The sequence below is a fragment of the Mobula hypostoma genome, chromosome 18 (assembly GCF_963921235.1).
Source record: "Mobula hypostoma chromosome 18, sMobHyp1.1, whole genome shotgun sequence".
NCBI classification, from domain to species: Eukaryota; Metazoa; Chordata; class Chondrichthyes; order Myliobatiformes; family Myliobatidae; genus Mobula; species Mobula hypostoma.
This window is the reverse complement of record NC_086114.1, coordinates 1,173,425-1,199,441: the sequence shown is the minus strand read 5'-3', so window position 1 is coordinate 1,199,441 and position 26,017 is coordinate 1,173,425. Positions and strand designations below refer to the sequence as shown.

At 47.0% G+C, this 26,017-nt stretch overlaps 2 protein-coding genes across 3 annotated transcripts in view; one reads left to right on the top strand and one right to left on the bottom strand.

Moving 5' to 3' along the window:
• samd8 (sterile alpha motif domain containing 8) overlaps window positions 1-1,468 on the bottom strand; it is an 83,643-nt gene extending 82,175 nt beyond the window's left edge. The window contains exon 1 of one of the 2 annotated variants that reach the window (XM_063070295.1): window positions 1,392-1,468. The gene's annotated coding sequence lies outside the window, so the exon portion shown is untranslated. The remainder of the gene's footprint in view (window positions 1-1,391) is intronic. The other variant, XM_063070298.1, reaches the window with a different exon arrangement.
• A 2,585-nt stretch (window positions 1,469-4,053) lies between these two features.
• LOC134358271 (dual specificity protein phosphatase 13A-like) lies at window positions 4,054-18,129 on the top strand. Its single transcript, XM_063070299.1, has 3 exons — window positions 4,054-4,288; window positions 12,964-13,181; window positions 17,467-18,129. Exons 1-3 carry the CDS (start codon window positions 4,143-4,145, stop codon window positions 17,664-17,666), a joined length of 564 nt encoding a protein of 187 aa, XP_062926369.1. The 5' UTR covers window positions 4,054-4,142; the 3' UTR covers window positions 17,667-18,129.
• The last annotated feature ends 7,888 nt before the right edge of the window (window positions 18,130-26,017 follow it).

Here is a 26,017-nt window from a genome sequence, read left to right as displayed (position 1 = left end):
AGTGCATTGGTGTTTCCATGCCAGGCTGTGATACAGCCAGTCAATATACACTTCACCACATATCTACAGAAATCCGTCAAAGTTTTATATGCCATTTCTTTGAAAAATAGAGGGCTATGTGGTAGGGAAATTCTAAGCAGTTTCTAGAGTACGTTACATGGTTGGCACAACATTGTGGACTGAAGGGCCCTGTAATGTGGTGTAGTTTTCTATGTTTCCTGCTAAATCTTTGCAAACTCCTAAGGAAGCAGAGGTACTGACGTGCTTTTTTCATAATTGCACTTCGTGCTGGGCCCAGGACAGGTCCTCTGAAACAATAGCACTGAGAGATTTAAAGCTGCTGAGCCCCTCCACCTCTGATCCCCCATTGAGGACTGGCTCATGGGCCTGCAGTTTCCTTCTCCAGAAGTCAATAGTCAGCTCCTTGATCTTGCTGACATTGAGTAAGGAGTTGTTGTTGAGGCACCACTCAGCCAGATTTTCACTCTCCCACCTGCTTTATCAGCACCTTGATCTGGCCTATGACAATGGTGTTGTCAGCAAACTTAAATCTGGAATTGGAGCTGTGCTTAGCCACACAGTTATTAGCGTAAAGCGAGTAGAGCAGGGGACTAAGCACACAGCCCTGTGGTGTCCTATGCTGATGAAGATTATGGAGGAGATGTTGTTGCCAATCCGAACTGACTGGGGTCTGTGAGGAAATCACGGATCCAAGTACACAAGGAGGTACTGAGGCCATGGTCTTGAAGCTTATTGATTAGTTTTGAGGGGACGTTGTCGATAAAGAGCATCCTGATGTATGTATCTTTGTTATCCAGATGTTCCAGGATTGAGTAAAAAGCCAATGAGATGGATCTGCTGTTGACCTGTTGTGCTGGTAGGCAAATTGGGGCGGATCCAAGTCACTTTCAAGCAGGAGTTGACATGTTTCATCACCAACCTTTCAAAACACTTCATCACTGCTGCTACTGGACGATAAGCATTAAGGCTGGTTACCGCGTTCTTAAGCACCTGTAAATTGAAGGCTGCTTGAAACAAGTGGGTTTGACTGCCGAAGCGAGAGGTTGAAGACACGGTGAACACTTCAGCCAGTTGATCAGCACAGGACTTGAATATACAGCCAGGTACCCCGTCTGGCCGGTATCAAGTAATAAATACCAGGCACAGCGTCCAGCGAGGGAAATGCCATCCCCCCCCCCAGTCCCCTCCCTCTACTCCAGTCCATCACTCCCACTCTTCATCCCCGTCCCCGTCTCCCTCCCCTCAATCCCAGCCCATCACCCTGTCCCACTCCCTCACCGTCCTGCCCACCCTAGCACTTCGCCCCTCTCGCTCTGGCCAACCCCATCCCTCAGATGGACGCCATGCCAGCCCGAGAGCCTGTCACTTACCCCACAGCGAGATGCGAGGGAGCCGGGAACCCAGTACCGGATCTGACGCTCCTCACGCCTGGATCCCAATCCCGACCCCGCCTCCGCCTCCTCCTCATCCTTCTCTCTACCAGCACGAGCGTCCGGCGCGTCAGACCGACCTCCGGCTACAGCGCCCCTACAGCCGTGGAGGCACAGTGTCCTTACCAGTGCGTCAGACCGACCTGAGGGCACAGCGCCTCTACAGTTCTGGAGGTACAGTGTCCTAACCGGCGCGCTAGCCCGACCTCCGGCCACAGCGCCTATGATCCCCGGAGGTACAGTGTCGTTACATACAGTGTCAGCCCGACCACAAGGCACAGCGCCCGACGGAGTCAGAGGAGAAATTAACACAAGGGTGTAAATATTCCCACATTATTTTGAGATTAGGTCGGTCGGTAGGCAGGCCCACTTTTCCAGAGCTATCAGAGTGGTTGACCTGAGGTGGTTTTGTCAGTGAATTAATTACCTTTATGAAAACCGGCTAGAGGTGTGAAGCCTTTGGGAAAATCTGCTCCGCAAGTTTTGCCCCATTCTACAGACCAGTATTCAGAATCAGAATCAGGTTTAATATCACAGGCATATGTCATGAAATTTGTTAACTTTGCGGCATCTGAGGTGCACCATGTTGACTGTGAGGATATGGAGATGCTATTTCCAATTTGCACAGATTATGGGCTTCCAGTTAGGAAGAAGAGGATTAGTTGCAGAGGGAGGTACAGAGGCCCAGGTTCTGGATCTTTTCAATCAGAACTGTAGGAATGATTGTATTAAACGCTGAGCTATAGTCAATGAACAGTATCCTGACACAAGTACAGTATTTGTATTGTCCAGGTGTTCCAAGACCGCATGGAGAGTCAATGACATCGCGCCCGTCATAAACCTATTGTGGCAATAGGTAAATTGCAGTGGGTCCAGATCCTTGCTGAGGCAGTAGTTGATTCTAGCCAAGACCAACTTCTCAAAACATTTCATCACTGTAGATGTGAGTGCTCCTGGATGGTAGTTGGTAAGGCTCTTCTTGGGCACTGGGACAATTGTTGCCTTTTTGAAGCAGGTGGAAACTTCTGACTGTAGAAGTGAGAGATTGAAAATGTCATTATATACTCCTGGCAGTTGGTTGGCAAGGTTTTCAGGGCCTTACCAGGTACTCCATCGGAGCCTTGTGAGGATTCACCCTCTTGAAAGACAGCCTGATGTCAGCCTTTGAGACAGAGATCACAAGGTCACCGGGTGCTGCAGGGATCCTCATAACTAGTTTTATTCTCCCTGTCAAAGCAAGCATTTCAAAGCGATTCACCTCATCACCAGGAAACACTAACACCAGGATAAGCATGAGAATCTTGGCCTCTCTGGGTTGTTTAAGTGGCCAGTCAGCTTCCTCGACTAAGGGTCAACTGGTTCCCTTTTCCTCAGCTTCTTGAAGGTGGAAAGGTACTAGGGTGGAGATTTCAAACACTGTGGCACCTCAGCCAGCTGCCAGCCAGTTGTTTGTTTGGGCATGAAACTATAAATACCCTGGTAAAGAATTGAATTGAATTGACTTTATTAACTTCCATCCTTCCCATACATAAGGAGTAAAAATCTTTACATTATGTCTCTAAGTGTGCAATCTGCAATTTATAGTCATTTATAATAAATAGTATGTTAAACAGGACTGTCAATATAACATAGAAATACAGTTGTGTCAGCATGAATTAATCATTCTGATGGCCTGGTGGAAGAAGCTGTCCCGGAGACTGTTGGTCCGGGCTTTTATGCTGCGATATCATTTCCTGGATGGTAGCAGCTGAAACAGTTTGTGGTTGGGGTGACTTGGGTCCCCAATGATCCTTCGGGCCCTTTTTACACACCTGTCGTTGTAAGTGTCCTGAACAGTGGGAAGTTCACATCTACAGATGCGCTGGGCTGTCCGCACCACTCTCTGCAGAGTCCTGTGATTGAGGGGAGTACAGTTCCCATACCAGGCAGCGATGCAGCCAGTCAGGATGCTCTCAATTGTGCTCATGTAGAAAGTCCTTAGGATTTGGGGACTCATGTCAAACTTCTTCAACCGTCTGAGGTGAAAGAAGCGCTGTTGTGCTTTTTAACTACACAGCTGGTACCTACAGACCACGTGAGATCCTCGGTGATGTGTGTACCAAGGAACTTAAAGCTGTTCACCCTCTCAACCCCGGATCCATTGATGTCTATAGGGGTTAGCCCATATCCATTCCTCCTGTAATCTACAACCAGCTCCCTTGTTTTTGCGACGTTGAGGGACTGGTTGTTTTCTTGACACCACCGTGTCAGGGTGATGACTTTATGTGTTAAATTAATGAACGTTCCTGTAAATGTAATGCTGTTTTATCATTAGTCAATCTTATTTATCTACGTATCTATCTATTTATTTGGAGATACACAATTAATTAGTATTGTGGCACTTATCAAAAAGCTGTAACCCGTTTGCTGTTGGAGATAATTCATTTTGTCCTGGGGCGTTCCAGCAATCAGTCCCCGCAGAAAGCAGACTCCTTTTTTCTACGATAGAGTTTCCAGTAGATTTTGAACTACAACATCAGATTTGTGTTAGAATTAGTTTTTAAAGTTGGCTGCCAGAGCAGCGTGCTGGCTGGTAAACTTGTCGACGCAGGATGCGCAGGTGCATCTGTGCGGACCCATCGGGTGAGGAGGGGTGAAGGGCAGGTCGAGCGGCCGGCCGCCGACATAGCGAAAGGAACCCAGATCATCGTCATGTCAGGGGAAGTAATGCGATCCAGTGGCCCCAGGCGAGAAACCCGCACCCCCACGGTGATAGAGCTGGAGGGCATCTTGCGCAGTAACAGAGTTCCACTCAGTCGGATTGATCAGGTCTGGCCAAACCTGTACATTGGAGACATGTAAGTATGAGGCTAGCTGGCAGTGGGTACGCTCTGAAATTTGTGGGCAAGTAAGGAACCCAGAGTCTGGAACGGTAGTGGATTGACGGAAGTTACAGAAACCCCAGTGTAGATTGTTGGAGCTCTTTCTGAACTTCACGGCCCTGTCATTGAGTAGCCTGCCCGAGCTGAGTCTGTGTCATGTTTCAGGACTTATTTACATTCATCGGGCTGAAAGAACTCATTTTCACACCGTCGCATTATCTCGATTAGACAGAGGAGCAATTAGGGCATTTGGACCATCGAGTCTGCTCCACCATTCAATCCTGGCTGATCCCTTTGCCCCGCTCCCCATCACTCTCCCCGTAACCACTGACCATGTCCAATCAAAAACCTATTAGTCCCTGAGCCAGTAGGGTTGGTCGGTACCATCTGGGGGGAATAATGCTCAGTGATTTTTGCAAGGTATACATCTCTAGAGTCAGAAAATATGTGATAGCATTGCACCAGTGGTAGCTTTATGTGTGCTATCATTCATTTTATAACACTACCCTAAAATAAGTGTTTCTGAAAAGTAGCCAATATAAAGTACAACATATATATTCAAACTAGTGGTATTTTGTTATCAGTGATCCCTCAACATTGACATTTGTCACGGTAATAGCTGAGTTCAAGCACTTTTCATCAAATGTTATAAAATTCTACATTGAAAACTATGTCATTGGTGGCACTCGCAGTACAGTGCTCGATTTCAATAGAGTGAATCATTTCATTTTTAGAAAAATATTGGTCTGTTGTTTATTTTGGAAAAGTCAATAAAAACCCTAGGACACATATAATCACATGGATTTGTAGAGAATTTATTCAGGAATTCAAATAAATAATCACTTTTTGTATAATAGGCATCCGTTAGTATCAAGAGACCATGGATTTGCGCCTTGGAAGGTTTCCAGGGCACAGACCTGGGCAAGGTTGTATGGAAGACCAGCAGTTGCCCATGCTGCAAGTCTCCCCTCTCCACACCACCGATGTTGTCCAAGGGAAGGGCATTAGGACCCATATAGCTTGACACCAGTGTCGTCACAGAGCACTGTGTGGTTAAGTGCCTTGCTCAAGGACACACACGCTGCCTCTGTCAAGGCTCGAACTAGCGACCTTTGAATCACTAGACGAACGCCTTAACCACTTGGCCACGCGCCAACACATATATTCCACATTAACATCAGTACAGCAGAAAATGCTACTCCACCCCCCAAAAAGGTAAAAAAAAACCTCAGTTGGAGAGATTTCTGGAGTTTTATCAATGTCATGATATTTTCCATATTGTTGTATCAAATCAAAACAATCTTAAACTTTTGTCATAGCATATAGAATTACAGTACAATAATTCAAATGTGGGATTCCACACGGCCATAACCTAGGTCCTGTTTGGTTGAAAAATGAATATATCAAAGACTGCTTTCCATACTTAGTTTTGCATACTTTCATAACCTATTAATAATCATAATAATTTTCCAAGTCTTCCACATCTTCCAAATCTTCATCTGAACTTTCCACACTCTCTGAGGTGGATGCCTGGTTCTCACAGTCTGCCAGTCTACACATGTCAGTACCCCTGAGGCCATTTGCAACACACATACACCTTGGGAGGGAACATTTTTTTGGACAGTTACAGGCCAGTAGATCCAGGACGGCATCGGGTACTGGCTGGCCTTCCATCCAGTGCACCACCAACTGTTCAGCTTCCTCTTCTCTCTCCATCTTCCATCCTCTGCCAACAGGGCTTGGCACTTGTGGGTCCTTCTCCAAACATCTTCTCCATATACCAGCCTGGTAGTTGGCTCACTGTGCATGTTTTGTTAAGCAGTCCTTGCATGGTGGGAGTTGATGACTTTTGATTTCACCTTTTTTGGCACAGAAAAGGTGATACCTGAGCTCATTGATCTTGGTGGTCGATGCTTTTGGGGCATACAGGAGACATGTAAATGCCTCCAGTTTGTCCATCAGTTCTGGAGAGAGGTCCCTTTCCTGACCCAACTCTAAGAATGTGTCCTGAGTTTCCCTGTTGCTGGTCAGAAGTTTTAGGGCACTTGTCTTCCATTTGCCTGCAAAAACGCTTACAATGTCACATCCTGTATTTGCGTGCAGCCCGATGAGAGCGCTACAAACCTCTACACCAACAGTGGCAGCAACCTTCCTGATGCCTACAAGCCTTGTACGGGTTCTAGTGCCACACTTCTGGAACAATGGGGCCTCAATCTTGTCACAAAATGCTAAAGGCATGATAAAGACATCTGTGTCTTCTGAGCAGATTGGTATCCCTCTCTTGTGGCATGGGCAGCATGGAGAAGTAGGCGGCCATCTGCTTCTTCTTGTTGACACTGAAGAGCTGACACCTCCTCACTGTCTTGAGATGTGATTCTGTAACATTTGTCATTCACAGTTGCATACAGAATCTTCTCCTGTAGCTTTGCTCTGTACTCCGCCTTCCTCCATTCATGGACTATGAACTTAATGAGACTATTTTTGTTTCTGACTTTGGTCAGGAAGCTCCTCCACTGCCTCACCATCTGTGTGCCTGTGATACCTTGCAACTCATGACCAGTCTCTTCACCCCATAGAGATCTTTCACTATTTTTGATAGAGTTCTCCTTGTATGCGTTGAACACAACATCTATTCTGCTACTCTGACTGCCTTCCCTCAGAGCCAGAATTGTTGTGGCAACATCTCTGAAAGTAACTTTATCACCTTTCACTCTTTGGACCAAGTTCATTCCATCAACCGCTGTAGCAGAGTTTCCTGGGAGTTGCTCTTCTACTGCTACATTTTTCTGCAAGGTTGTGGCTAAAGTAGCTTTGTTTGTCTTTCTCAGCAATCCTTCTGGTGTGGACAGGGCCCAGGGAAATGGTCCAAGGGAATGAGAAAGGATATCCTCCATACGTAGAATGCGCTATGATGTGTCCAAACAAAGAACTGTCTGCTTTCAAGATGATCGCCCTCCCATTTGATTTCACTTCTCTCTTCTTACACATATCATTGAATGTTTTCAGCTTGTTGGTTTTCATTGGGTCATGGAATTTCTTTGCTGGTGGGTCTTCCTCTAGTCTCTCATCCTGGAAGGTTGCATAGAATTGCTCACCAATCTCATATGCCTTCATCAGGTCGGAGGCAATGTCCTTGGGGTCTGCCTTTGCCATAGAGATGCTAATGAGGTCCTGCTTCTCTGCAAATGGGTTGACCCATTCATGTATGAGGCTAACCACTGCTGAAACTGCTTCCTCATCTTTCTGGACTCTTGGCCGCTGCAGCTCCATGTGACAAAGCTCTGATTTATTGCCTTGCACCATCTCCCTTAACTGTCCCAGGAATGCACTGCGGTGCTCAGCTGTTATGCAGTAACGCTTGATAGCTCCAGCATTCAGGCTGAACCGTGATGTGCCTCCAGGAGTCTGCGTGTCTTTGTTCACTGTGGCTTCAATAGCCTGGTCCACAGGGATCTGCTCAAAGGGGTTGTTACTTGACAGCTGCACTGAGAATTGGCCTGTCTTGAAGGCCTCAAAGACAGAAGGATTCTCCTCTGGGAGGTTCATCATCTGAGCAAAGTAAGGGGACAGGTACCTGGCATAATTCATCTTATCATAGGCAAAGCACCATGGGATCATAGTTATTATAACATGGAGGTTACCGTTCAAGCTACCACCGCTGCAATGCTAGCACATATTTTCTAGCACTAGGGGTGTATACCTTGCCAAAAATCACTATAAGAATTATTCCCCCCAAGATGGTACCGGTGGCCTAAATTTGAGGTCCTGGCTCACGGACTATATCGATTGCTGCCTTAAATACACCCAATGACCTGGCCTCCACAGCTGTTTGTGGTAACAAGTTTCGCAAATTCACCATCTCTGGCTAAAGAAATTCCTCTGCATCTCTGTTTTAAGTGAACATCCCTCTATCCTGAGGCCGTGCCCTCTTGTCCTAGACTCCCCCACCATGGGAAGCACCTTTTCCACATCTACTCTGTCTAAGCCTTTTAACATTCAAAAGGTTTCAATGAGATCCTCCCTCAGCCTTCTGAATTCCAGTGAGTACAGACCCAGGGCTATCAAACGTTCCTCATATGATAACCCTTTCATTCCCAGAACATCCTTGTGAACCTCCTCTGAACCTTCTCCAATGCCAGCACACCTTTTCTTAGATGAAGAGCCCAAAACTATTCACAATACTCAAGGTGAGTCCTCACCGGTACCATATAAAGCCTCAGCATCACATCTCTGCTTTTGTATTTTAGACCACTTGAAATGAATACTACTGACTCGACCTAAAAGTTAACCTTAATGGTGTTCAACACAAGGGTTCCCAACGCCCTTTGCATCTCAGATTTTTGGATTTTCTCTCCGTTTAAAAAATAGTCTGCACATTTATTTCTGCTACCAAAGTGCATGTGGATGCATTTTCCAACATTGTATTTCATTTGCCACTCTCTTGCCCATTCACCTAATCTAAGTCCTTCTGCAGCCTACCTGTTTCTCAACACTACCTGTCCCTCCACCAATCTTCATATCATCTGCAAACTTGGCAACAAGGCCATCTATTCCATCATCTACATCATTGATATACAGCATAAAAAAACGTGGTTCCAACACCGACCCCTGCGTACCACTGCTAGTCACTGGCAGCCAACCAGAAAAGGGTCCTTTTATTCTCATTTGTTGCCTCCTACCAATCAGCTAATGCTCTAACCACACCAGTAACTTTCCTGTAATACCATGGACTCTTAACTTGGTAAGCAGCCTCATGCGTGGCACCTTGTCAAGGACCTTCTGAAAGTCCAAATATACAACATCCACTGCATCCCCTTTATCTATCCTACATGTAATGTCCTCAAAGAATTCCAACAGGTTCATCAGGCAGGATTTTCCCTGAAGAAAACCATGCTGACTTTGTCTTACCTTGTCCTGTGTCTCCAAGTACTCCATCTCCTCATCCTTAACAATTAACTCCAATATCTCCCCACCACTGAGGTCAAGCTAACTGGTCTATAATTTCCTTTTTGCTGCCTTCCTCCTTTTTAAAGAGTGGAGTGACATTTGCAATATTCCAGTCCTCAGGCACCATGCCAGATTCCAATGATTTTTGAAAGATCATTACTAATGTCTCCACAATCTCTACCACAACCTTTTTCAGAACCCAAGGGTGCAGTTCATCTGGTCCAGGTGGCTTAGGTACCCTTAGGTCTTTCAGCTTTTTGAGCACTTTGTAATAGTAACTGCTCTCCCTTCTCTTCTCTCACACCCTTCAGCATCTGGTATACTGCTAGTGTCTTCTACAGTGAAGACTAATACGAAATACTCATTTAGTTTGTCAGCCATCTCATTGGCCCCTGTTATTATTTCTCTGCCTTCATTTTCTAGCAGTCCTAAATCCACCCTCATCTCTCTTTTATTTTTTACATACTTGAAAAAGCTTTTACTTTCCACTTTGATATTATTTGCTAGCTGACATTAGAAATAGGAGCAGGAGTCGGCCATCTGGCCTGTCGAGCCTGCTCTGCCCTTCAATAAGATCATGGCTGATCTGACCAGGGACTCATCTCTACCTCCCTGCCTTTTCCCCAACCCGTAATTCCCCTACTATGCAAAAATCTATCTAACCTTGTCTTAAATATTTTTACTGAGGTAGCCTTCACTGCTTCATTGGTAGAGAATTCCACAGATTCACCACTCTCTGGGAAAAGTAGTTCTTCCTCATCTCCGTCCTAAATCTACTCCCATGAATCTTGAGGCTATGTCCCCTGGTTCTAGTCTCACCCAACAGTGGAAACAATTTTCCTGCCTCTATCTTATCTATCCCTTTCATAATTTTATGTTTCTATAAGATCTCCTTTCATCCTTCTGAATTCCAGCGCGTGCAGTTACAGGCGACTCAGTCTCTCCTCCTCGTCTAACCCCCTCATCTCTGGAATCAACTTGGTGAATGTCCTCTGCTCCAAAGCCAGTTTATCTTTCCTCAAGTAAGGAGACCAGACTACACGCAGTACTCCAGGTGCGGCTTCACCAGTACCCTGCACAGTTGCAGCATAACCTCCCTGCTCTTAAATTCAATCTCTCTCACAACGAAGGCCAACATCCCATTTGCCTTCTTAATAGCCTGCTGCACCTGCAAACCAACCTTTTGTGATTCATGCACAAGCACCCGCAAGTCCCTCTGCACAGTAGCATGTTACAGTTTTTTACCATTTAAATAATAATCTGCTCTTTCATTTTTCCCTCCAAAGTGGATACCCTCGCATTTATGAAGCTTTCTTTCATATTTCATCTTGTTCCTCCTAATGATTCTTTTAGTTGCTCTCTGTAGGGTTTTAAAAGCTTCCCAATCCTCAGTCTTCCCACTAATTCTTGCTTTGTTGTATGTCCTCTTTTTTGCTTTTTCACTAGCTTCGACTTTCCTTGTCAGTCATGGTTATTCGCCTTATTTCTTATACTCCGTGCGTTGAGCGATAGCACTTTGAATGACCAAAATATTCAGGCCCAAATAAACACTCAGCCCCTAAAGCCCATCTCATCATTTAATATGCTCCTGCCCAGCCTCTTAGCCTCTGCTGTGCCAGATCCCTATGGACCTTTCAAAGATCTCTCTACTTCCTCCTCAAGTACCTCCAACAATCCAGCCTCCACAACATTCTCAGGCTGAGGGTTACAGGCATTGCGCTTGAAGTTCAACACACCTTAGTTTTCAATAATTGCCTCTTATTCTGTAACTCTGTCCCTTCATTTGATACTCTCTCATTAGTTCAATCATCCTGTTACCACCATCTCTGCTCCCTCAAAACGTTGTCATGATTGAAGCTGGTCACACTCCACTATAGTTAAGTTCCCAATGAACATCATTACCCTACACTTAGTTTCTTGAAGTTACACAATATTAATTCCATACAGCTAGGAAAGTGAGGGGAAATATGATAGATTTGAAGACAAATGGAGAGGAAATTATAGGTGACTTAGCCTACCTCAGTGGTTGGGAAGGTGTTGAAGTCCATTATTAGTCATAGTCATAGCCATAGTCATAGTCATTCTTTAATGATCCCGAGGGAAATTGATTTTCGTTACAGTTGCCACAACCAAGAATGAAGTATAAATATATCAATATAAAACCATAAATAATTAAATAGTAATATGTAAATTATGCCAGGAAATACATCCAGGACCAGCCTATTGGCTCAGGGTGTCTGACCCTCCAAGGGAGGAGTTGTAAAGTTTGATGGCCACAGGCAGGAATGACTTCCTATGATGCTCTGTGCTGCATCTCGGTGGAATGAGTCTCTGGCTGAATGTACTCCTGTGTCCACCCAGTACATTATGTAGTGGATGGGAGACATTGTCCAAGATGGCATGCAACTTAGACAGCGTCCTCTTTTCAGACACCACCGTCAGAGAGTCCAGTTCCATCCCCACAACATCACTGGCCTCATTAAGGATGAACTTTCAGGGTACTTAGAGACTAATGAGACACATGAGATGCTTAACAAGATAAGATCCTGTGGTGTTACAGGAAGGTTACTGGCATGGATAGAGGAATGGCTGACAGGCAGGAGGCAGTGAGTGTGAATAAAGGGGGCCATCTGGTTTGCTGCCTGTGACTAGTGATGTTCCTCAGGGTTCAGTATTGGGACCACTACTTTTCACATTGTTTGTCAATGATTTAAATAGTGGAATTGGTGGCTTTGTGGAAAAGTTTGTGGAAGGTGGGTGGAGGGGTAGGTGGTGCTGAGGAAGCAATGTGATCGCAGCAGGACTTAAAGTGACAGATGGAACAGAAATGAACAATAGTGCGGACTATTATCTAAATGGGGAGAAGATTCAAACATCAGAGGTGCAGAGGGACTTAGGAGTCCTTGTGCAAGACTCCCAGAAGGTTAATTTACAGGTTGAGTCTGTGGTAAAGAAGGCAAATGCAATGTTAGCATTTATTTCAAGGGGATTAGAATATAAAAGCAAGGAGATAATACTGAGACACTAATCAGGCTGCACTTGGAGTATTGTCAACAGCTTTGGGCCCCTTATCTCAGAAAGGATATGTTGTCATTGGAGAAAGTCGAGAGGACGTCCACGAGGATGATTCTGGGAATGAAGGGGTTAACATATGAGGAGTGTTTGGCAGCTTTGGGCCTGTACTCACTGGAATTTAGAAGAATGTGTGGGGGGGATCTCATTGAAATCTATCGAATGTTGAAAGGACTAGATAAGGTGGATGTGGGGAGTATGTTTCCTCTGGTGGGGGTATCCAGAACTAGAGGACACAGACTCAAAATTGAGGGGTGACCTTTTAGAACAGAGGTAAGGAAGATTTTTTTTTAGCCAAAGAGCGGTGAATCTGTGGAATGCTCTGCACAGGCTGTGGTGTGGTGGAGGCCAAATTCATAGGTATATTTAAAACAGAAGTTGATAGATTCCTGATTATGGTGAGAGGGCAGGTGTAGAGGGTTGAAAGGGATCCAGGATCAGCCATGATGGAATGGTGGAGTGAACTCGATAGGCTGAATGGCCTAACTCTGCTCCTGTGTCTTACCGTCTTATGGTCTGCTAATAGAAGGGTATAGTTTGGGTAAAACAAGCAGGTTTTCTCAGGCCACCTACTCACAGCATGGTAAATTTGGTTGGCTAACAGTAACATTTTCTAATATCATGGCTTTTAGGACAGTGGCCCATGATAGATTTCAGCTGTGGAAGTTGGGGATTACTCACGTGTTAAACGCTGCACATAAACAGCTGGCGTCCAGCGGCTGCCAGGATTTCTACGGCACTGCTATGGATTATTACGGCATCACAGCCTCTGACCTACCAAGCTTTGACATTTCTGCCTATTTCCACTCTGCAAGTGACTATATACATCAATCCCTCGATATACTGGGAGGTAAGAATCCATTCCTACATCCTCCCCTCCTCCACTCACCCACCTTCCCCATCAACTGGTCTCACCTATCATTTCCCACCTCCCTCCATCTTCTACCCACTTCCTTTCTGGTCTTGATGAAGGATCTTGGCCCTAAATGCTGACTCCTTTTTCCTCTCTATAGAAGCTGCCTGCCCTATTGAGTTCCTCCAGCATTTTGTGTGTGTTCCTTTGGATTTCCAACATCTGCAGAATCTCTTGTGTGTAGGGACTGGATGGAATTATGGATACAGGGACAGGTGCAGGGGCTAGAGAGATTACAGAGACAAGGAGGGGTTTAGGGGCAGGAGGGGATACAGAGACAGGGAGTGGTGTAGGGGCAGGAGGGGTTACAGAGACAAGGAGGGGTATATGGGTCAGAGAGACTAGAGACAGGGAGGGGTGTAGGGGCCGGAGGGAATCACAGAGACTGGGAGGCATGTAGATCTGGAGAAGCTACCAAGACTGGGAGTTGCAAAGATGGGGAAGGATGTTGCGGCATTAATGAGCGAGAAAGACAGGGAGGGGTGAAGGAGCCAGAGGAGGTTACAGAGACAGGGAGTGGTGTAGGGGCCGGAGGGGGTTACAGAGACAGGGAGCGGTGTAGGGGCCGGAGAGGGTTACAGAGACAGGGAGGGGTGTAGGGGCCAGAGGGGGTTACAGAGACAGGGAAGGGTGTAGGGGCAGGAGGGGGTTATGGAGACAAGGAAGGTTGTAGGGGCTGGAGGGGGTTACAGCGATAGGGAGTGGTGTAGGGGCCGGAGGGGATTACAGAGACAGGGAGTGGTGTAGGGGCCGGAGGGGGTTACAGAGACAGGGAGTGGTGTAGGGGCCGGAGGGCGTTACAGAGACAGGGAGTGGTGTAGGGGCCAGAGGGGGTTACAGAAACAGGGAAGGGTGTAGGGGCCGGAGGCAGTTACGGAGACAGGGAAGGGTGTAGGGGCAGGAGGGGGTTACGGAGACAGGGAAGGGTGTAGGGGCAGGAGGGGGTTACAGAGACAGGGAAGGGTGTAGGGGCCGGAGGCGGTTACGGAGACAGGGAAGGGTGTAGGGGCAGGAGGGGGTGTAAGGGCAGGAGGGTGTTATGGAGACAGTGAAGGTTGTAGGGGCAGGAGGGGGTTACGGAGACAGTGAAGGGTCTAGGGGCAGGAGGGGATTACAGAGACAGGGAAGGGTGTAGGGGCAGGAGGGGGTCATGGAGACAGTGAAGGGTGTAGGGGCAGGAGGGGGTTACAGAGACAGGGAAGTGTGTAGGGGCAGGAGGGGGTTACGGATACAGTGAACGGTGTGGGGGCAGGAGGGGGTTACGGAGACAGTGAAAGGTGTAGGGGCAGGAGGGGGTTACGGAGACAGGGAAGGGTGTAGGGGCAGGAGGGGGTTACAGAGACAGGGAAGGGTGTAGGGGCCGGAGGCGGTTACGGAGACAGGGAAGGGTGTAGGGGCAGGAGGGGGTGTAAGGGCAGGAGGGTGTTATGGAGACAGTGAAGGTTGTAGGGGCAGGAGGGGGTTACGGAGACAGTGAAGAGTCTAGGGGCAGGAGGGGATTACAGAAACAGGGAAGGGTGTAGGGGCAGGAGGGGGTCATGGATACAGTGAAGGGTGTAGGGGCACGAGGGGGTTACAGGGACAGTAAAGGGTGTAGGGGCAGGAGGGGGTTACGGAGACAGGGAAGTGTGTAGGGGCAGGAGGGGGTTTTGGAGACAGGGAAGGGTGTAGGGGCAGGAGGGGGTTACGGAGACAGGGAAAGGTGTAGGGGCAGGAGGGGGTTACAGAGACAGGGAAGGGTGTAGGGGCCGGAGGCGGTTACGGAGACAGGGAAGGGTGTAGGGGCAGGAGGGGGTGTAAGGGCAGGAGGGTGTTATGGAGACAGTGAAGGTTGTAGGGGCAGGAGGGGGTTACGGAGACAGTGAAGGGTCTAGGGGCAGGAGGGGATTACAGAAACAGGGAAGGGTGTAGGGGCAGGAGGGGGTCACGGATACAGTGAAGGGTGTAGGGGCACGAGGGGGTTACAGGGACAGTAAAGGGTGTAGGGGCAGGAGGGGGTTACGGAGACAGGGAAGTGTGTAGGGGCAGGAGGGGGTTTTGGAGACAGGGAAGGGTGTAGGGGCAGGAGTGGGTGTAAGGGCAGGAGGGTGTTATGGAGACAGTGAAGGGTGTAGGGGCAGGAGGAGGTTACGGAGACAGTGAAGGGTGTAGGGGCAGGAGGGAGTTACGGAGACAGTAAAGGATGTAGGGGCAGGAGGGGGTTACGGAGACAATGAAGGGTGTAAGGGCAGAAGGGGGTTACTGAGACAGGGAAGGGTGTAGGGGCAGGAGGGGGTTACGGAGACAGGGAAGGGTGTAGGGGCTGGAGGCGGTTACAGGGACAGGGGAGGGTGTAGGGGCAGGAGGGGGTTACGGAGACCGGGAAGGGTGTAGGGGCCGGAGGGGGTTACGGAGACCGGGAAGGGTGTAGGGGCAGGAGGGGGTTACGGAGACTGTGAAGGGTGTAGGGGCAGGAGGGGGTTACGGAGACCGAGAAGGGTGTAGGGGCCGGAGGGGGTTACGGAGACCGGGAAGGGTGTAGGGGCAGGAGGGGGTTACGGAGACTGTGAAGGGTGTAGGGGCAGGAGGGGGTTACGGAGACAGGGAAGGGTGTAGGGGCAGGAGGGGGTTACAGAGACAGGGAAGGGTGTAGGGGCAGGAGGGAGTTACGGATACAGTGAAGGGTGTAGGGGAAGGAGGGGGTTCCAGGGACAGGGGAGGGTGTAGGGGCAGGAGGGGATTACAGGGACAGGGGAGGGTGTAGGGGCAGGAGGGGATTACAGAGACAGTGAAGGGTGTCAGGGCAGGAGGGGTTTATAGGGATGGGGAGGGTGTAGGGGCAGGAGGGGGTTACAGAGACAGGGAAGGGTGTAGGGGCAGGAGGGGGTGTAAGGGCAGGAGGGTGTTATGGAGACAGTGAAGAGTGTAGGGGCAGGAGGGGGTTACGGAGACAGTGAAGGGTGTAGGGGCAGGAGGGGGTTATGGAGACAGTGAAGGATGTAGGGGCAGGAGGGGATTACGGAGACAATGAAGGGTGTAAGGGCAGAAGGGGGTTACTGAGACAGGGAAGGGTGTAGGGGCAGGAGGGGTTTACGGAAACAGGGAAGGGTGTAGGGGCTGGAGGCGGTTACAGGGACAGGGGAGGGTGTAGGGGCAGGAGGGGGGTACGGATACAGTGAAGGGTGTAGGGGCAGGAGGGGGTTATGGAGACAGTGAAGGGTGTAGGGGCAGGAGGGGGTTACGGAGACAGGGAAGGTTGTAGGGGCTGGAGGGGGTTACAGAGACAGGGAAGGGTGTAGGGGCAGGAGGGGGTTACGGAGACAGGGAAGGGTGTAGGGGCAGGAGGGGGTTACGGAGACAGGGAAGGGTGTAGGGGCCGGAGGGGGTTACGGAGACAGTGTAGGGGCAGGAGGGGGTTACGGAGACAGTGTAGGGGCAGGAGGGGGTTATGGAGACAGGGAAGGGTGTAGGGGCAGGAGGGGGTTACGGAGACAGGGAAGGGTGTAGGGGCCGGAGGGGGTTACGGAGACAGGGAAGGGTGTAGGGGCAGGAGGGGGTTACAGAGACAGTGTAGGGGCAGGAGGGGGTTATGGAGACAGGGAAGGGTGTAGGGGCAGGGGAGGGTTACGGAGACAGGGAGGGGTGTAGGGGCTGGAGGCGGTTACAGGGACAGGGGAGGGTGTAGGGGCAGGAGGGGGTTACGTAGACAGTGAAGGGTGTAGGGGCAGGAGCGGATTACGGAGACAGGGAAGGGCGTAGGGGCAGGAGGGGGTTACAGAGACAGTGAAGCGTGTAGGGGCAGGAGGGAGTTACGGAGACAGTGAAGGGTGTAGGGGCAGGAGGGGGTTATGGAGACAGTGAAGGGTGTAGGGGCAGGAGGGGGTTACGGAGACAGGGAAGGGTGTAGGGGCTGGAGGGGGTGACAGAGACCGGGAGGTGTGTAGGGGCCAGAGACAGGGATGGTGACACAGCTTGGGCACCCTCTCTGTATAATCCCGGTCCTCTCGTCCTGGTAACATCCTCACCAATGTTCTCTGCACTCTCTCCAGTTTAACCACGTCTTTCCTTTTGAAAGGAAACTGGGTGTCCAAAGCTCTACCCAGTTCTCCATTCCAGGTTGATTCATGAGATTACTTTAGACCCACCTGATGTATAATTACTATTAAATGTCCTGTCAGTCTGTGCTTTTAATTATATGGAAAAGAAGGTGGTTTGAAGTCCACTATGTACTGTCTTACCACAGGGAAGGTGTTGGTTCACTGTGCCTTTGGATACAGCAGGTCAGCTACCCTGGTTTTGGCCTACCTAATGATTCATCATCATCTTCCACTGCTGGACGCTGTCAACACAGTGGCTCAACACAGGCGAATCTTCCCCAATCGAGGGTTTTTAAAACAGTTACGCGCCCTGGACTTGAAATTACAACTCGGAACAGAGGTCTGACTTGTTCATCTCCAGACAACCGACCTTTACTAGTGAATACTCAATAATTCTGTCTGCAGAAGCCTCAATGTTCACTACATGATCCTAGTGGTAAAATAACTGAGGAGCTTGTTAGCAAAGATGGAGTTCATTTCCATGATTATTTTAGTAAATCCCATTGGTAAATACATCTGCCAGTATTTCACCGTTGTAGCTACACTGACACCAGTCCAAGAACATTGATCAGACATTGAAGATTCTCTGGGCTCAGTGACCAGACAGACCTGGCACTGTGTCTGATTCAGTTTCAGTTGCAGTTTCATTTTGAATAAATATTCAAGATCTCACACAAACTGCAATGTTCCACCCAGAAGAATATCATCCACAGGTTAAGGAGTCAGTTGTTTGTTGAAATGCTTCTCTATTTGTACAGAATTATAATTATCTGGAGAAAGTTGTTTCTAATAAAAGATTATATTTAAGACTCGTGAAACTTTGCTCTGACCTGGCGAACAATCTATTCAATCTGAATAAGCTCCTGACTGCAAACAGATTTGACAGCTTACACACTTCTCTGGAGTTACGAAATTCCAACGATTTAAAATGCCCCCTTTTTCAAACTCTTACTCTGAGACCAAGTCCCAATGGGAAAACATCTGCTCCTTCTGGTCCTCTCAGAAACCCGGGCTATGTTAGTTGTTTAATCTCCATGGGTTCATTCTGCTGATTCACTCCAAGAATCAATCTCATCAACTTCATATACTGCATCCCAAGCAAAGTGAGACTGAACCAACAGAGTTCCAGATGTGCTATCACACAAGATGCTGGAAGAACTTAGAAGGTCTGGCAGCATCTCTGAAGGAAAATGGACAGTTGGCATTTCAGGTGGAGACCCCTCACCTGAGCTGCTGGATTCCCTGAGCATCTTGTACATTGCTCCATTTCTAATATCTACAGTCTCTTGGGTTGAACCCCTTTTGTTCCATCTCTCTCAGAACAAGGACCATTATTCCATTCTCCTTCCTAATTACTTGTTATACTCATGTGCTTTTCACAAGGACACCCAATGTTCACTAAGCTCACAAAATTGGAAGGTACTAATCTGCTTTTCAATCTTTTCTACCAAATTGATTACCTCAAATTTTTCCATGTTACAATCATCTGCCACTTTTTTACACACTCACACAACCTCTCAAGATCCCTTTGTAGACTCGTTTTGATCAGCTCTGAACTTAGTACTATTCCATAAGACCATAAGACAAAGGAGCAGAAGTAGGCCATTCGGCCCATCGAGTCTGCTCCGCCATCTTATCATGAGCTGATCCATTTTCTCCTATTTAGTCCCACTCCCCCGCCTTCTCACCATAACCTTTGATGCCCTGGCTACTCAGATACCTATCAATCTCTGCCTTAAATACACCCAATGACTTGGCCTCCACTGCTGCCCATGGCAACAAATTCCATAGATTCACCACCCTCTGACTAAAAAAATTTCTTCACATTTCTGTTCTGAAAGGGCGCCCTTCAATCCTTAAGTCATGCCCTCTCGTACTAGACTCCCCCATCATGGGAAACAACTTTGCCACATCCACTCTGTCCATGCCTTTCAACATTCAAAATGTTTCTATGAGGTCCCCCCTCATTCTTCTAAACTCCATCTTCATATTCTCAGCAAACTTTGATGGACAACCCAGGTTCCTTTGTCGATGTCTGCACCATCACTGTAAATGGTCAAAGTCCGAGAACATAGCTGTGATGACGTTTGCTCATTACACTTTTCTGATCTACAATTGTCCATTAATGTGCACCCTCTGGTGAACCAGTTCTCTACATCTCCTTCCACACAATGACACCTTGTGCAGTAATCTTCCATGTGGTGTAAAATGGAAAGCCTTTCGAAAGGTAATAGATTACAATATCCCTCGGTGTTTTTGTAGGTTTTCACAAATCAAATGATGTGAGGCATTTAAGGAAAAACCATAACAACTCATTTATTGCACTCCAAACACTGAACAAAAACAGCACAGTACAGGATGCAGTACATGAAGTTGATAAGATTGATTCTTGGCCCAAGCAGCGTCGGGTGCAGACACTTCGAAGAGGTTACACGCAGGTCAGCGAAGCTTATAGAAAAGGAGAGCTTTGCAGGTGTTGGGACATTCCGGAGGCCCAAACAGTGTCAGGACCACAACACTTTGAACTAAATTAAAGTACAGAAGGTGCAAGCGGGGTGGCCATTATTGGGAGAAGGCCAGTGGTGAGAGTAGAAACATTAGGCTTTGACTGAAGGGGCTTCGACAAGAAGAGGCTGAGGCCAAAGATACAGGTTAGAAAATTTGGTCTTGGTTGCCCATTGTACAGTGCCAGCAGGATGGCATCTGTAGGATGTGGGAATTCATGGAACCTGATAGTCTCCCTGATGACTACACCTGCGGGAAGTGCAGCCAACTCCAGCCATGAAAGACCACATTAACGACCGGGAACTGGAGTGGGATGAACTTAGGATCATCTGGGAGGCAGAGCAATTGATTGATATGACTTTTGAGCAGGTGGTTACACCCAGAGTATAGAATTTGGGGAGTTGATGGGTGTACACTGGACAGGTACATGGAGAAGAGGTATGTGGAGGGATATGGTCCAGGAGAAGGTCAATGGGACGAGACAGAAAAATGGTTCGGCACAGCCAAGAAGGGCCAAAAGGCCTGCTTCTGTGCAGTAATGTTCTATGGTTCTATGGCTCTGTGGGTGAATACACCAGCAGTGAATATATCACGGATTAATATACAGGAGTGAGTATACGAGGAGTGAATATACCAGGAGTGAATATACCAGGTGTGAAAATACCAGGGGTGAATATACCAGGGGTGAATATACCAGGAGTGAATATACCAGGTGTGAATATACCAGGGTGAATATACCAGGGTGAATGTACCAGGAGTGAATATACCAGGGCTGAATACACCAGGAGTGAATATACCAGGGCTGAATACACCATGAGTGAATACACCAGGAGTGACTACACTAGGAGTGAAAATACCAGGTGTGAATATACCAGGGGTGAATATACCAGGAGTGAATATACCAGGTGTGAATATACCAGGGGTGAATACACCAGGAGTGAATACACCAGGAGTGAATATACCAGGTGTGAATATACCAGGGGTGAATATACCAGGAGTGAATATACCAGGAGTGAATATACCAGGGGTGAATATACCAGGAGTGAATATACCAGGAGTGAATATACCAGGGTGAATATACCAGGATGAATATACCAGGGGTGAATATACCAGGAGTGAATACACCAGGGTGAATATACCAGGATGAATATACCAGGGGTGAATATACCAGAGATGAATATACAAAGGGGAATTCACCAGGAGTGAATATACCAGGTGTGAATATACCAGGGTGAATATACCAGGATGAATATACCAGGAGTGAATATACCAGGAGTGAATATACCAGGTGTGAATATACCAGGGGTGAATATAACAGGAGTGAATATACCAGGTGTGAATATACCAGAGTGAATATACCAGGGGTGAATATACCAGGGGTGAATATACCAGGTGTGAATATACCAGGGGTGAATATACCAGAGGTGAATATACCACGGGTGAATATACCACGAGTGAATACACCAGGAGTGAATATACCAGGAGTGAATTCACCAGGGTGAATATACCAGGGGTGAATATACCGGGGGTGAATATACCAGGAGTGAATATACCAGAGATGAATATACCAGGGGGAATTCACCAGGAGTGAACACACCAGGAGTGAATACACCAGGAGTGAATATACCAGGAGTGAATACACCAGGGTGAATATACCAGGAGTGAATATACCAGAGATGAATATACCAGGGGGAATTCACCAGGAGTGAACACACCAGGAGTGAATACACCAGGAGTGAATATACCAGGAGTGAATACACCAGGGTGAATATACCAGGGTGAATACACCAGGTTGAATATACCAGTGGTGAATACACCAGGAGTGAATATACCAGGGTGAATATACCAGGAGTGAATATACCAGGTGTGAATATACCAGGGTAAATATACCAGGGGTGAATACACCAGGAGTGAATATACCAGGAGTGAACATACCAGGAGTGAATACACCAGGGTGAATATACCAGGATGAATATACCAGGAGTGAATACACCAGGTGTGAATATACAAGCAGTGAATACACCAGGAGTGAATATACCAGGTGTGAATATACCAGGTGTGAATATATCAGGTGTGAATATACCAGAGATGAATATACCAGGGGGAATTCACCAGGAGTGAACACACCAGGAGTGAATACACCAGGAGTGAATATACCAGGATGAATATACCAGAGATGAATATACCAGGGCTGAATACACCAGGAGTGAATATACCAGGTGTGAATATACCAGGAAATATACCAGGGTGAATATTCCAGGGGTGAATACACCAGGAGTGAATACACCAGGAGTGAATATACCAGGAGTGAATATACCATGAGTGAATATACCAGGGCTGAATACACCAGGAGTGAATATACCAGGGTGAATATACCAGGGGTGAATATACCAGGGGTGAATATACCAGAGATGAATATACCAGGGGGAATTCACCAGGAGTGAACACACCAGCAGTGAATACACTAGGAGTGAATATACCAGGAGTGAATACACCAGGGTGAATATACCAGGAGTGAATACACCAGGGTGAATATACCAGGATGAATATACCAGAGATGAATATACCAGGGCTGAATACACCAGGAGTGAATATACCAGGTGTGAATATACCAGGAAATATACCAGGGTGAATATTCCAGGGGTGAATACACCAGGAGTGAATACACCAGGAGTGAATATACCAGGAGTGAATATACCAGGGGTGAATATACCAGGGGTGAATATACCTGGGGTGAATATACCAGGAGTGAATATACCAGGTGTGAAAATACCAGTGTGAATATAACAGGGTGAATATACCATGAGTGAATATGCCAGGGCTGAATACACCAGGAGTGAATATACCAGGGATGAATACACCAAGAGTGAATACACAGGAGTGACTACACGAGGTGTGAATATACTAGGGTGAATATACCAGGAGTGAATTTACCAGGAGTGAATATACCAGGTGTAAATATACCAGGGGTCAATATACCAGGAGTGAATATACCAGGGCTGAATACACCAGGAGTGAATACACCAGGAGTGAATATACCAGGTGTGAATATACCAGGGGTGAATAAAACAGGAGTGAATATACCAGGAGTGAATATACCAGGGGTGAATATACCAAGGCAGAACGTACCAGGAGTGAATATACCAGGAGTAAATACACCAGGGTGAATATACCAGGATGAATATACCAGGGGGAATTCACCAGGAGCGAACACACCAGCAGTGAATACACCAGGAGTGAATATACCAGGAGTGAATACACCAGGGTGAATATACCAGGAGTGAATACACCAGGGTGAATATACCAGGAGTGAATATACCAGGAGTGAATATACCAGGTGTGAATATACCAGGAGTGAATATACCAGGGTGAATATACCAGGGGTGAATACACCAGGGGTGAATACACCAGGAGTGAATATACCAGGAGTGAATATACCAGGTGTGAATATACCAGGGGTGAATATACCAGGGGTGAATATACCAGGAGTGAATATACCAGGTGTGAAAATACCAGTGTGAATATAACGGGGTGAATATACCATGAGTGAATATGCCAGGGCTGAATACACCAGGAGTGAATATACCAGGGATGAATACACCAAGAGTGAATACACCAGGAGTGAATACACCAGGTGTGAATATACCAGGGTGAATATACCAGGAGTGAATATACCAGGAGTGAATATACCAGGTGTGAATATACCAGGGGTCAATATACCAGGAGTGAATATACCAGGAGTGAATACACCAGGAGTGAATACACCAGGAGTGAATATACCAGGTGTGAATATACCAGGGGTGAATAAAACAGGAGTGAATATACCAGGAGTGAATATACCAGGGGTGAATATACCAAGGCAGAACGTACCAGGAGTGAATATACCAGGAGTAAATACACCAGGGTGAATATACCAGGGTGAATATACCAGGAGTGAATATACCAGGTGTGAATATACCAGGATGAATATACCAGGGGTGAATATACCAGGGCTGAATACACCAGGAGTGAATAGACCAGGAGTCAATATACCAGTTGTGAATATACCAGGGTGAATATACCAGGAGTGAATATACCAGGAGTGAATATACCAGGTGTGAATATACCAGAGTGAATATACCAGGGGTGAATATACCAGGGGTGACTATACCAGGAGTGAATATACCAGGTGTGAATATACCAGGGGTGAATATACCAGGGGTGAATACACAAGAGTGAATATACCAGGTGTGAATATACCAGGGGTGAATATACCAGTGGTGAATATACCACGGGTGAATATACCATGAGTGAATACACCAGGAGTGAATATACCAGGAGTGAATACACCAGGGTGAATATACCAGGGGTGAATATACCAGGAGTGAATATACCAGAGATGAATATACCAGGGGGAATTCACCAGGAGTGAACACACCAGGAGTGAATACACCAGGAGTGAATATACCAGGAGTGAATACACCAGGGTGAATATACCAGGATGAATATACCAGGGGTGAATATACCAGGAGTGAATACACAAGGGTGAATATACCAGGACTGAATACACCAGGAGTGAATATACCAGGGTCAATATACCAGGCGTGTATAAACCAGGGTGAATATACCAGGGGTGAATATACCAGCTGTGAATATACCAGGAAATATACCAGGGTGAATATACCAGGGGTGAATACACCAGGACTGAGTACACCAGGAGTGAATATACCAGGAGTGAATATACCAGGTGTGAATATACCAGGGGTGAATATACCAGGAGTGAATACACCAGGGTGAATATACCAGGATGAATATACCAGGGGTGAATATATCAGGAGTGAATACACCAGGGTGAATATACCAGGAGTGAATACTGCAGGGTGAATATACCAGGGGGAATTCACCAGGAGCGAACACACCAGCAGTGAATACACCAGGAGTGAATATACCAGGAGTGAATACACCAGGGTGAATATACCAGGATGAATATATCAGGGGTGAATATACCAGGAGTGAATATACCAGAGATGAATAGACCAGGGGGAATTCACCAGGAGTGAACACACCAGGAGTGTATACACCAGGAGTGAAGATACCAGGAGTGAATACACCAGGGTGAATATACCAGGGGTGAATATACCAGGGGTGAATATACCAGGACTGAATACACCAGGAGTGAATATACCTGGGTCAATATACCAGGAGTGTATAAACCAGGGTGAATATACCAGGTGTGAATATACCAGAGGTGAATATACCAGGGGTGAATATACCAGAGGTGAATGTACCACGGGTGAATACACCAGGAGTGAATATACCAGGAGTGAATACACCAGAGTGAATATACCAGGATGAATATACCAGGGGTGAATATACCAGGAGTGAATACACCAGGGTGAATATACCAGGATGAATATACCAGGGGTGAATATACCAGGAGTGAATATACCAGAGATGAATAGACCAGGGGGAATTCACCAGGAGTGAACACACCAGGAGTGAATACACCAGGAGTGAAGATAACAGGAGTGAATACACCAGGGTGAATATACCAGGATGAATATACCAGGGGTGAATATACCAAGAGTGAATACACCAGGGTGAATATACCAGGAATAATATACCAGGGGTGAATATACCAGGAGTGAATATACCAGGAGTGAATACACCAGGGTGAATATACCAGGGGTGAATATACCAGCTGTGAATATACCAGGAAATATACCAGGGTGAATATACCAGGGGTGAATACACCAGGACTGAGTACACCAGGAGTGAATATACCAGGAGTGAATATACCAGGAGTGAATATACCAGGTGTGAATATACCAGGGGTGAATATACCAGGAGTGAATACACCAGGGTGAATATACCAGGATGAATATACCAGGGGTGAATATATCAGGAGTGAATACACCAGGGTGAATATACCAGGAGTGAATACTGCAGGGTGAATATACCAGGGGGAATATACCAGGAGCGAACACACCAGCAGTGAATACACCAGGAGTGAATATACCAGGAGTGAATACACCAGGGTGAATATACCAGGATGAATATACCAGGGGTGAATATACCAGGAGTGAATACACCAGGGTGAATATACCAGGAGTGAATATACCAGAGATGAATATACCAGGGGGAATTCACCAGGAGTGAACACACCAGCAGTGAATACACCAGGAGTGAATATAGCAGGAGTGAATACACCAG